Source organism: Poromitra crassiceps (assembly GCF_964638095.1).
Source record: "Poromitra crassiceps genome assembly, chromosome: 15".
Lineage (NCBI taxonomy): Eukaryota > Metazoa > Chordata > Actinopteri > Beryciformes > Melamphaidae > Poromitra > Poromitra crassiceps.
Genome location: NC_139634.1, coordinates 29449990 through 29462387, shown reverse-complemented (window position 1 = coordinate 29462387; position 12398 = coordinate 29449990). Strand labels below are relative to the sequence as shown.

At 44.5% G+C, this 12398-nt stretch overlaps 1 protein-coding gene across 1 annotated transcript; it reads right to left on the bottom strand.

The window, feature by feature from the left end:
• Positions 1-3835: 3835 nt before the first annotated feature.
• arl13a (ADP-ribosylation factor-like 13A) lies at positions 3836-7232 on the bottom strand (the record flags this gene model as incomplete). Its single annotated transcript, XM_083651841.1, has 9 exons — positions 7135-7232; positions 6651-6721; positions 6294-6549; positions 6018-6123; positions 5083-5288; positions 4830-4932; positions 4240-4498; positions 4005-4121; positions 3836-3891 (listed from the first exon to the last, which is right to left on the bottom strand). Exons 1-9 carry the CDS (start codon positions 7191-7193, stop codon positions 3836-3838), a joined length of 1233 nt encoding a protein of 410 aa, XP_083507967.1. The 5' UTR covers positions 7194-7232.
• Positions 7233-12398: the final 5166 nt, after the last annotated feature.

Here is a 12398-nt window from a genome sequence, read left to right as displayed (position 1 = left end):
GAACGCCCACGGAGGGAGGAGTTGGAAGCAGAGGGGGGTTTCCTGCTGTTATGGAGGAAATTACTGTTCAAAACTATTGTTTAGATGTCTGACGTCTTACTGATGCCAAAAATGAATGGTTAAAGTGACTGTTCTATCGAATTTCACAAAAAGCCGTTTATCTCAGAATAATTTTTCTGACGCTGAAACCATGCTGTATTCAACTGCTAATGCTTACATAACTACTAACTCTACAAACTAACTCTTTTAGACAGAGAAAGCACACATTCTATTAGTTCTTTTGAGATATTGTGTGTTCACAAAATCTTAGCAGAAAAGAATCCTTGGGTCTTGAAAGATGAGCCAGAATCCTCAAAAAAACCCTCTGGCAGAACCTACCTACAGTAAAAAAAAAACGGCTGGCAGTGAATGTGTTAACAAAAACAAAAACTTCACTGAAAAGGGACATTGCACAACAGGGATTAGGACTAGACAGTCAGCTGAGTTCAAAGACAAGTTTCCTTTACTGTGTGCTGATGAAATTTAGTAGCCTAGGATTCAGTTATAATTTCAAAGTTAATTTCATTGTTTGTTTTGAGTTGACCTTTAAATTCAGCTCAAGCAACTAACCTTGCTAGCTTTGCATACAGAATACTATTTTATGTTAGGCTATAGTGCAAAATTGTTTTTGGTTCATTATGAAAATGTGATGGGATGAACTGGACACCATATTCTCAGTAGCCTACCCTATTTAATGGGAAACCGCAAATCAGCAGCTGTTGTTTACACACAAACATTGACTTTAATGACCTCAGAGATTACTTCTGTGTACTTATACTGTATATTATTCAACTCATCATGAGAAGACCTGTCATTCAAGCCTAATATGAAGGCTCTATGACGATTTTGAAAAAACTGCCTTTTAGAGCTCAAAATTGGCAGCCATCTTGGATTTGAAGGTAAAAAATAAGTCAAATCATTATATAAACACCAAATATGTATTCCTTGACCAGAATAAGCTCTGAAACCATGTATTGTGCATCATTGTAGGTCAAACCATTAAAAAGTTAATTTCCACGGCAGACATTTTGGATTTTGGTCTCTCAAATATTTTCCCCGCCTTTTTTAAAAATACACCCCGGCTAAATTTGTTTATTAACCCTCCTAGATGACAAATCCATTGAGAAACGGACCTTCGCTCTCCACGGTCACGGAAGTGCCACAGATGACCCTACTAAGAGGCAAGAAATGTAGACAATGCATTGTAAACTACGTTTTGGTGGGGAAGGGGAGGGGGAGGGAAGGGGGAGGTTGGGGGAGGGGGTGGGAGGGCATCGAGGGGGGGGGTAGAAAAGTAGGAATGTTGCGGTAGGCCGCCCTTGCTGAGGTGGGCAGCTTCGCTGGCAACGGAGGGGGGGACAAACAGGCCGCTGGCGCTGAAGGAAGAGACTGCGAGGGGAGGGGAGAAGAGGATGCGTGTGCGCGGGAGTCTATGGGTGCGCCCCCGCCGCGCTGCGGCTGGAGGGCGGAAAGGAGGTTGAAAAGGAGGAGGGAAGGGGAGGCTGCGACCGAGGTGACGTTTAGCCTGCTGGCTGTGGCCACAGTGGCGTGAGCCTGAAGGGAAGGGAGGGGGGAGGGAAGGGAAGGGGAGGCTGCGACCGAGGTGACGTTAGCCTGCTGGCTGTGGCCACGGTGGCGTGAGCCTGGAGGGAAGGGAGGGGGGGGGGGAAGGGAAGGGGAGGCTGCTACCGAGGTGACGTTTAGCCTGCTGGCTGTGTGCACGGTGGCGTGAGCCTAAAGAGAAGGGAGGGGGGAGGGAAGGGGAGGCTGTGGCCGTGGTGGCGTGAGTCTGGTGGCTGTGGCCACGGTGCCCTGAGCCTGAAGGGAAGGGAGGGGGGAGGGAAGGGGAGGCTGTGGCCGTGGTGGCGTGAGTCTGGTGGCTGTGGCCACGGTGCCCTGAGCCTGAAGGGAAGGGAGGGGGGGAGGGAAGGGGAGGCTGTGGTGGCGTGAGTCTGGTGGCTGTGGCCACGGTGCCCTGAGCCTGAAGGGAAGGGAGGGGGGAGGGAAGGGGAGGCTGTGGCCGTGGTGGCGTGAGTCTGCTGGCTGTGGCCACGGTGCCATGAGCTTGATGGGAGGGGAGGGGGGGGAGGGGAGGCTGTGGCCGCGGTGGCGTGAGCCTGCTGGGATGGGAGGGGAGGCGGGAACGATGCCTGGGCCCGACGGGGGCAGCAGCGGCGTGATCCGAAGCGAGCTGGGCAGACCCGGGTCCGTGTGCCAAGGCTGAAGGCGGAGGATGGGAGGGGAGGGGGGGGGGAGCGTGTGCACTGAGAGCTAATGTTGTTTTGGGATGAACTGTCCCTTTAACGGTCTTGTTTTCTTAGGGAGTACTTAGTAGCAATAGTAGCAGTACTGTAGCAGTACTGTATTAGTAGTAGCGGCCGTAGTGACTGTTGTGATGCATGGCACCGGACTGTTGTTGTGGTGCGCGGCACCAGACTGTTGTCGGCACTACGGCAGCACCGGCATCTAGCAGTAGTAGCCTAGTAAGTAGCCACGTCTAGTAGTAGCCGTGGTAATAGTGGTAGTAGTCGGAGCGGCTAGTGGTAGCAGTCGTAGTTGCTGTAATCGGTAGTGACATGACGTCGCTTCGTAGTAGTGGCAGCAGCAGCAAGTGGGATGAGAGGCTGTTGCTTAGTGAGGTAAACATTGGCACTGTTCACCCCTCATACAGGTAATAGTGTTGATTCAGTAAATGCATGGTTTGGAGTTGCTGAAGTCAATGGTAATCGCGTGAGATGCGATGTCAATATACTGTAAGTCACGTCAGATAGTATAGGAAGAGTTTCAGGAAAGCTAAACTTGAATGAAAAACAGAAGAGGTACACCTGGCCGTGAAGGCGATGGGTGTGCGCCAAGGAGGGTCAGCTGGAGCCTGGAGGTGAGCGACGGTCCAGTCGGAGATGGTGGTTGGCCATGGAGTGGCCTCGGCATTGCTGTGGCTCGAGCTGGGCTGGAACGTGTCGGCGCGGGGCGCGCGTGGAGGACACGGCTGTCGTGTCGCCTGAGGATCTCCGATGACGGCAGCGGTGTAGAGGGCGGTGTCTGGCTGGAACTGGATGGCGAAGATTTGACGCCCGGGCGAGGGACATACAACGGCGCGTGCCAGCTGACTTTTCTTTTTTAACTATTTTAATGAACTGTTCGCTTGAGTTGAAATGGGTCGGAACGAACGAGTGCGTCTTGAACAAGCAGTCGTGAAGACATGACAAACGGGAGAGAAGTGGTATGACAGTGAGTGTATATAGGCTACAGGTGATTGAGCTGATAGAAAGCCGGTGTGGCTCGGTGATTGGATTGGAGGAGCGCAGGTGAATGGATGGTGGATTAGAGTAGGTGGTGAGATAGACGCGGACATGGTGTGATCTTGTGTTCCTGAACCTCAGTTATCAAGCTAACTCCATTAATAATTTAAAACAAAAACTCTTCTAACAGTTTAGCCAAGTATACAAGTAATGTTTGACCCCTTTGTTCGTTTTTTGCCTTTTCTTTTTTTGTAATTTTTATTTTTATTTTACATATATTTATCCAATAAAAGGATAACAGAATCATGTCACACTATGACTAAATATGCAGAGCTGCCCTTCATTACACAATGGAATTTCCTGTAGTACTCCCAAAGGTTCAGGGATCGGGTCTGAGGTGAAAGGAATTTATAAGGAACAGTTAGACAGAATGTGTTGTCTCTGCCTTCCTCCCTGAGATGCGAGTGTGTGAAGTGATGCAGTGTGACCATAAACTGTTGCAAGTAGACAGACGTCACGTCCAGGTCGCGGGAGACAACCATGGCTTCACTCCTTCACTTTCTTTGTTCCTGCCGTTCCTTCAGAGCCATGATCGCCTTTCGATACAGATCTATCAGGGTTGGGAAACAGGGTTGTCTTTTATGGGATTTCATCACAGAGTCCACACAGTGCTATCCTACTTAATCCTAATTAATCCTAATTAACGAAGTGGATGAGGCTCACCAAAGGTAGCAGACAGGTCAACAGGTTGCGAGCAATCTCTAGGCGCCTCCTCTGTGTTGATCTTGTTCTTCCTTTTTACTTTCACCACTTTCCTCTTTTTCCTTTTTTCCCCTTTAGCTAGACATGAGAGAAAATATATATTACATTCCCCCATTGTATCCATGAAAATGTGTGGGAACCCTGAAACAAGTTGAAATGTTTCCTAGCAACATAATTCTGTGAAAACCGTCTATACCTTTGGGTGTCTTCGCTTCATTTTCATGTGATTCTGGCACATCCAGAGTTTCTTCTTTCACTCTCGTCCTGCGCTTCAGTCTAACTCTTTTGGGGGGGATCAGGGCACTGCTGGCTTTCTGTCCAGATTGCTCTAGCTCCCTTTCGTTGCCTTCACCCTCCTCCTCCTGTTCGTTCTCTCCTTCTTGGTCCTTTTCACCTTCCTTGATCTTAACCTGCTTCTTCTTCTTTCTTCTCAGCTTCTTTTTCAGCATGTTCTCCTGCGAGGAACATACTTGTCAGCACCTTTCCAAGTATTTATTGTTACAAATGTCCAAAGTGCTTCACAATCAATGCAAACAAAAGACAAGGGTCACGCTTACACAAGGAAAGAAGAAGACAGTGGTATAACCATTGGGTTCAGGGTGGGATACAGACCCTGGTTATGGGATGGGAGAGTGGGATCCATTTATACCAATAAACTAACATAGTGGACCAATTATAGAAAGAGAAACATCATAAATGCATCTATAGAAATACTGTAGGTCGTAAAAAGTGATTTGCTACTTTGATGTAATGATATCACATGATTGATTAATAACAAGTTAATACCTTTTGCAGGATGTTTTGCATGGGTTGCAGTTCGCCTCCACCCGTGGTCTTTTTCTCTTGCGGCCGATGAACCTGGCGAAGCTCAGACTTGATGGAACGCATTCTGAGGGGAGAAAATATTTGACATCAAAGGTCGGTGTGTAGCCCACATGCTAAATAATACTCTATATCAAAGTTGCTCTTGATCTATTCTCTGCACAATATCTGAAGGAAAGACATCTGTGAACTATCTGAATGTGGAGACGTCTCTCACCGTTCCTCCTTGGTTTTTCTGTGTCCTTTCTCTGCTTTCCTGAGTGGTCCCGTCTCTTCAGGAGCCAGAGGCCTCTTGTTGTCCTGGGCCACGCGGGCACAGAGCTCCGGGTAATCCAAAGACACGGTACGCAGCAGCCAGCGGAGGCCCCTCAGAATCTTCCTGTCCGACCAGCGTCGCAGGTCCATCAAGGCTGAGCAAGGCTCCTGCGAGGGAAGAGAACTTCATGAAGTCAGGAGAAGTCTCTATCTCTCTCTACCTGCATTTCTACAACTCTGCCTCTCAATCTGCATGCTTGTTTGTCTACTATCCATAGTCTGTCTCACTATCCACATGAGACGTGTGTCTGTCCAACTAGTAGTGTAAGTAATTCAATTCAATTCAATTCAATTCAAACTTTATTCAGGGCACAGCTCAGGGGGGTCCATAGCACAACAAACACCAAACACAGAATAGAAATGTAAAAATAGAGATATAAAAAGAAACAGATTATAAAAGCACAGGCTAAAACACCAGTGGTTCCACAGTCTGGATGAGAACCTAACAGAGCTCAAAACAGGGTTGGTTAACGCTAAAATAATACTGTTTGCTGATAACCTGCACATACATCTGTAAATGAGATTTGGTATTACAGCTGAGCAGGTGGATACATTGATATCTACAAACATTTGACTAGCACTACAGCTTCTTGGGGCTTTAAGCAGCAGCCTCATGCTGTCATTATAGGCCACTGTCTCCGCATGCTGCTTTTTTTGTAGTACCGCCACAAGTGGGCAGTATACAGCGGGGTAGAGTACGCTTTAAAAAGAGCAATCTTCACCGCCACAGAACAGAAATTAAATTTACGAATCAACATGTTCGCTTGTGCGTACATCTTACGACACTGTCTGGACATGTCCCTATCATCAGATAGGTAATTGTAGGAGAACACTTACAATATGGCACAGAGAGCGGCTCTGGTTGACCAGCTTCTCCAGAGACAGAAGCTCAATCAACTCACTTCCTAGCAAAGCGTTCATCTTGTCCTGTTTATTGGCCAACCTGAAAAATAAAGGAAAATATTATAATACAGCTATAATACAGTTAAAAGGTTGCCTCAAGTTTACCCAGTGAACAGTTATGTTGTCTCATCAGCCACTAGAGAGCACTGTTTAGTAAACAGTGTTTACACTGTGGATAACAAATCACTCCATTCAGCTGACTTTATTTACACTAGTATGGGTTTCCCAGCCACTCTTGGTTGCTTCAGCAGGTCAGCCAGAAGCTCCTTGACCTCCTTGATCCTCTGCCTGTCGCTGGAGTCGACCACGAAGATGATCCCATGCACCTCTCCATAGTGCTCCCTCCAGGCAGCGCGCCACTGCGCTGCTCCTCCCATGTCCAGCAAGCTGACCAGGTAGTTCTCCACTCTCAGCTCCTTACGGACACAGCCGTGGGTGGGACCCGCTTCCCATTGTGCGTGGGGAACTGAACAGACAAATATTTACACACAGTGAGACACGGATGCGTTTTTTATTGTCTCTATTGCTATTAAAGGTACATTTAAATATGAGTCACTGTTGAATTACCTCTGAACATTCCCCTGATAGAGGATGTTTTTCCTGCTTTGTCAAGACCAAGCACTAGTACTGCCACTTTCCTGTGGAGAAGCACAAAATAAAATAAAATAAAATAAAATAAAATAAAATAAAATAAAATAAAATAAAATAAAATAAAATAATACATAGAATTTGAGTTAAAACTACTCTAGGCAACTCGCATGTTGGTGCTAAATGGCAGCAAGAGGTAACTGTTTGAAAAAGGTGAACTTCAAGAGCTAGAAATTATGTAAGGTGGAATCATTAAATGACACAGATGCTCATGTTATGTCTAGGATCACTTTACCAAAGGCAATAGAATGGCAACAGATCTAACGTTGGTGAGTCCAGCATTTTTAAACAGGTGTTTTTGTACGTAAAAAAAATCGTACCTAGTGCAGCGTTAATTCATAGACATCAGACTAATATTACAATTTTCAATCAGTCATTGTTGAAATCATGTGCTTTCTCTTGCCTGATTGGCTCCTGTATCTTGGAGACCCAGGTGCAGCAGTTGCTCATCAGGTTGAACATGTTTACTTGAGAGGAGCAAGGTGAGCACAGTGGCCACCATTTTTTCTGGAACTCGTACGTGGGAACAGATGGCAGACCCTATGACACACACACACACACACACACACACACACACACACACACACACACACACACACGAAAGGGACAATCTGTTAAGTCATGGGGGTCATGGGCCGGGTTCAGCACAAAGATGCTGTGTGTCTGTCTCCTCTGGGCTTATAGGACAGTTTTGCAGATGGTCACTCCAGGCAATGATGTGACTGCCAAGTATCTGTCTCTAGCTCTTTAGTCCAAAATTAGCTCACTTACTGAATATATACAGAGTCATATTTTCTTTAATTTTGTGGATTCATATTCAGCTAATATATTATTTTTGTATTTTTGTGCAATCAGCAATGAGGACCGTTGCAGTGTTGTTCTCTAACATACAGATGAGAGTTCCATTTCCTCTTTTTTTTTTTTTTTTTTTTTTCAATTTTCAACATAGCTACAGGAAGAAAAACACAAGAACCACAAACATCTACAAAAAACACACAAACTACAGAATACATACACAAACACAAACACAAACAAATCAAACAAATTCACTCAGAAACATAACCCCCCTCCCCGCAGGCACCCCCCCCAACACGTATTCTACAACGTAATATTTTCTACTTTAGCGCCATGCATACAGGCCACCGACATCTCCATGACAGCCAGGTCCCCAACTGGAGATACCCATTGTTCCAAAGGCAGAATATGAGGAGCCATTTCCATTTCCTTCTTAAATGACTGTTAGATGCATAAATTGACTACACAGATTCTTCACCCATACATGGTACCATAAGTTGAACAGTTAAGATTTCTCTCCATTGTACATTTTAAGATTAGTTTATTCTTACATAACTAGTAGGCTACTTACGTGAGTCATAACTCTCACTCTCTGAGCATATAAGTCTCAATGATCAATTATGACATCACACACTTGGCCTGGCATAATCTGCTCGTGCATGAACACAGTACCAGCTTTCTGCCAAACAAACAAGCAGGTCTGTCAGCCCTGTGTCCACTGCATCTGCTCAGGCCCTGTGTCCACTGCATCTGCTCAGGCCCTGTAATCTGCTAAAGCGCTGACTGACTCAGTTAAGAATGTCCCTCTTTCACTGTGTTCTTAACAAGCTGACCCTATTTGTGTTTTGACTAGAGAAGGCAGACAAGCCATCACATTTCCATAACACTATGAGCATGAGCGTGCAAAGATTTCCTCTGTTCAAGCAGAGCATTTTACTCAATGTCCAAAATCAGTGATTTGGACATTCAGACCCCGATCACTAGTAAAGGCCTACATCAGTTTCACTATCGGCAGTACAGAACAATAACAGTAATGACACTAACACCAATTATTAGTGTGACTGACTAAGATTAACATTAACTATTTCAAATGACACTGTGATAAGGGCAGTGTTGAATGTAAGACAAGTTAAAATGTGAAGGTGTATGTGTTGTGCTCAATGTGAAGATTGAAAGGAAAATGAGCATTACATGTTGTATGTTGCGAATTCTCTGTTTTCTCTGTGTTTCATACTAGCAATTTTCAGCAGATTTTTGTAAATACTGTGATAATATTAAGAATGTTTTTGGCAGACATGATCATGCCATGAAGATCTGATATCGGCCCACGGCTAGAACAAACGTATTGACACATTGATAGCAGAAAAGCATAAATAAAATGACAGATGGGAATATAAAGGATATACTGTAGGAGGCCTAGTTAGCCTGGTATTCAGATTGAATTGTCAACTCATAAACTTCCAAGAACAGCCAAATCCACAACTGTGGAGTGGGCGGGACTTCAAAGGTCTGGAGCCAGGCTATAAGGCCTAGTATGAATTCAGAATGATTCATCAAGCAGTAGCATGGCTATGGCTATGTGCAAACCTGTTGTGGTAAACAGCAAACCTCTACAGACGACTAGTTTGACTGTCTTCGATCAATATCTGAAACAAAAAAATCTAAACCTAAAACACTCTTGCGTCAACAAAAAGTACCGATCTAAATTCACGCACAATGAGCAAACATGACGTACACAAAATGCAGTGGAACAATGAAATTAAACAATGCATTTTAAGCCCAGTCTTGCTAGGTCCCTGAAACAGGCTCACACAGGATAATATCATTGATTTACTTCACCGCATTAGATGCAAAATTGCAAAGTTTAGTACAACTAAGAGAGATTGAAGGAATACTTACAGAAGGTTTTCTATGTCCATGCATTTGCTTGTGTCACCTCTCTACTGACATCTTGTACGAGCCAGCTACACAACTAATCAGGCTCAAACTAAGCCCTTGGTCACCTCATGTGGGAGGTGCAATCTGGGAAGCGTGGTATTGGCATTTCAACCAATCCCACGACCCTTTGAGCCAATTGCCAATCCCATTGGGTGGTGTGCTTGTGCTCCTTTTTTTAACTGGAACAGATCAAGGTGTGTATATCGGACCATGGGAAGTGTCCCATGGTGTCATCTCATCAGTGACATGCTGTGATCTCCCACTCTATGGCTATGGTAGCTATTGCAACAACAGAGCATTTGAATGGATTTAGGCTATACAGATAGGAGATACTGATATCATCATTTTTTAGATAACTCATTATTTAGATAAGGTTACAATCATAGACTGTTATAATAGACACATGGGACAAGCCAGCCAGGCCAGATTACAGGTATAATTTGAACCAAAACACCCGTTATAGTTCATGTGTAATTTATTGTAGGCTCACTGTACACACTGTATATTTGGATTGAATTGTATGGGGTCTATGATCTCAGAAGTATCAAAATTTCTTCTTAGAACGGATCACTAGCCAAAGATCAATATTATTATTATTATTCTTGTTGTTGTTGTTGTCTATACATTAAATTATCAAATGCAAATTGAGGATTTATAGAGGACTCAAATGCTATTTAATGTTAATAGTAAAACAATCTGCAATCGTGTAGCTTATGGGTCACTTAATAGATGCTGCATGTGTATGCGACAATAGACCCATTTCACAGCAACCGTTTTGAGGCGATAACACAGGAACTAAAGCAGGTGTGACCAATACCATTAATGCTGGTTCCATTCCATTTAGGTGTTCCCGTGCCAGGGCCCTCATTAATGTTACTGGTTACAACTGCTTTACTTCCTGCTTTATCACCTCAAAACGGTTGCTGTGAAAGGGGCCTATACAGTAGCCGTTTCATTATTTCTCTGTGCCATGCTAACATTTAATATGGGCCACTAGGTGGCCTTATGCACATAGCTTCCAAGCTGTGGTTGCATCTCATGGTCTGTTTCACTATTATAATGGTCCTGTGTTGTGGTTCTTTCCACTCTGACATGAATAAGGCAGAACTTTGCCCTGCAGCTATGTCTACTCATAAGTTGATATACATGTTTTTTGAATAGCAACCATTTTACCCACGAATCCACATTGCTAATAATGTCACGTTATAATGTCTAAGTAGGAAAATCCGAAGAAAATGGAGAGTGGACTTCAGCATAGAGCTGCTGCAGCTGTAATCATAATGATACTTCAGGCAGATCAGAGTGACGTCATTCAGTTGACATGGGATGCATAACATTCTGGACACCTGGAGGTGCATTCTAAGCGCTCCTCTTATCTCATTAAGTTATTACAGCAATGTCCAATCAGGCATGATCCTCCTCTGCTGACTTACTGCTGACTAGACTCATCTGAGACTGACCACAGCCCTGTCAGCTGCCAGTGACATATACCCTCCCCTCCACGCAAGCATGCACGCACGCACACGCACACACACACACACACACACACACACACACACACACACACACACACACACACACACACACACACACACACGCACACACACACACACACACACACACACACACACACAGTCATGCTCATAGCAGCAGCAGCTGAGTTACCACACACCCTGTCTCATCCGCTCCTGTTCTCCACATTGCAGACAGACACCTGACTGCTGAGTCTGGAATCTGGATTTGAGTTATGTTGACGATATTATTTGCTAACCTTTCTTTAATTGAAAAGGTATAGCCTCTATATCATCTTTGTTTTCTTTTCTTCCACTGAAACACAATACAGTACTCTTTGTTTTTCCCCTTGATCACTTTAATGAACTTTTCTATAACACGATTGTATCACCACCCTTTGTGTATAAAATATCCTTGCTAAAGCCAGTGCATGGACAAGAGACTATTCTCCTCTCCTGTGTACAGACATAGGCTAACTATAAAAGGATCAGCAACAGCTTATGTTGCGATTCTTATTGTATTCAATTGTGATTTGTCGCTTTGAATACATTTTTACTAAAATGATAATTTTGTCTCTCTTTTTCTTTTTTTAAATGCTGTTAGGTTTCTTTTAAGCTTTCTGCTTTTGTATGTATGACCTGAAGGTCTACTTGACCGTAAGCTTGGTTTAATTAAGAAACCCACATGTGTGCAGAGGTTTTGCTCTTTCACTTTAAAGTTTCTGCATCAAAATGTCAACATTCAAAACAATGGCAGGGCAAAGGTCGAGTTTCAGTCTGATGTGTGAGTCAGTCAATCCCAGAACTCAGCCAAAGTCACACCTACTTCCTGCTTCAGCACACGCACCAGCGTAGAAAAAAATACGAGTGGTCGTGAACGGGGGAAAATTATTGTCTCAAACACTGGTTCGTGTAGGGCCCGACTGGAAGGGGCCTGACTTTGGCTCTCTATATATACATACTTAAAAAAAAACATATGTGGCCCTGATGCTGTTTGGTAAATTTGAGACTGAAACAGAAATGGACCCAGATTGTTGCTCTATTTTGAAGTGGGGAGTGGCCTTGCACTGATCTGATTGACTGGTGAGGCTGTGCACTGCAGGAGGGGTGCAGGCCAGCCGCTCTGTATGGCTGACTTGTTGGATATGACAAGACCTCAGTCTTCCACTCCACCCCCCCATGACTTCACAGTTATCAGTCTGTGCAGACTGAAGTCACTGACCCATGCTGCCTCGCCAAACACATGCATTATTAATGACAAGTCTTCAGTGGTTTGCTTAGACCCCCTTCACAATGCAGAGCTCATGTCACCGACTTGGGATCTGATTAGACAGGGAGAGGTTGTCATGTTTGGGCTGAGCTTGTATATCCTGTGTTAAAGCTGTACCACAGTCCACAGTGACATAGGTCAGTTCACTTTACA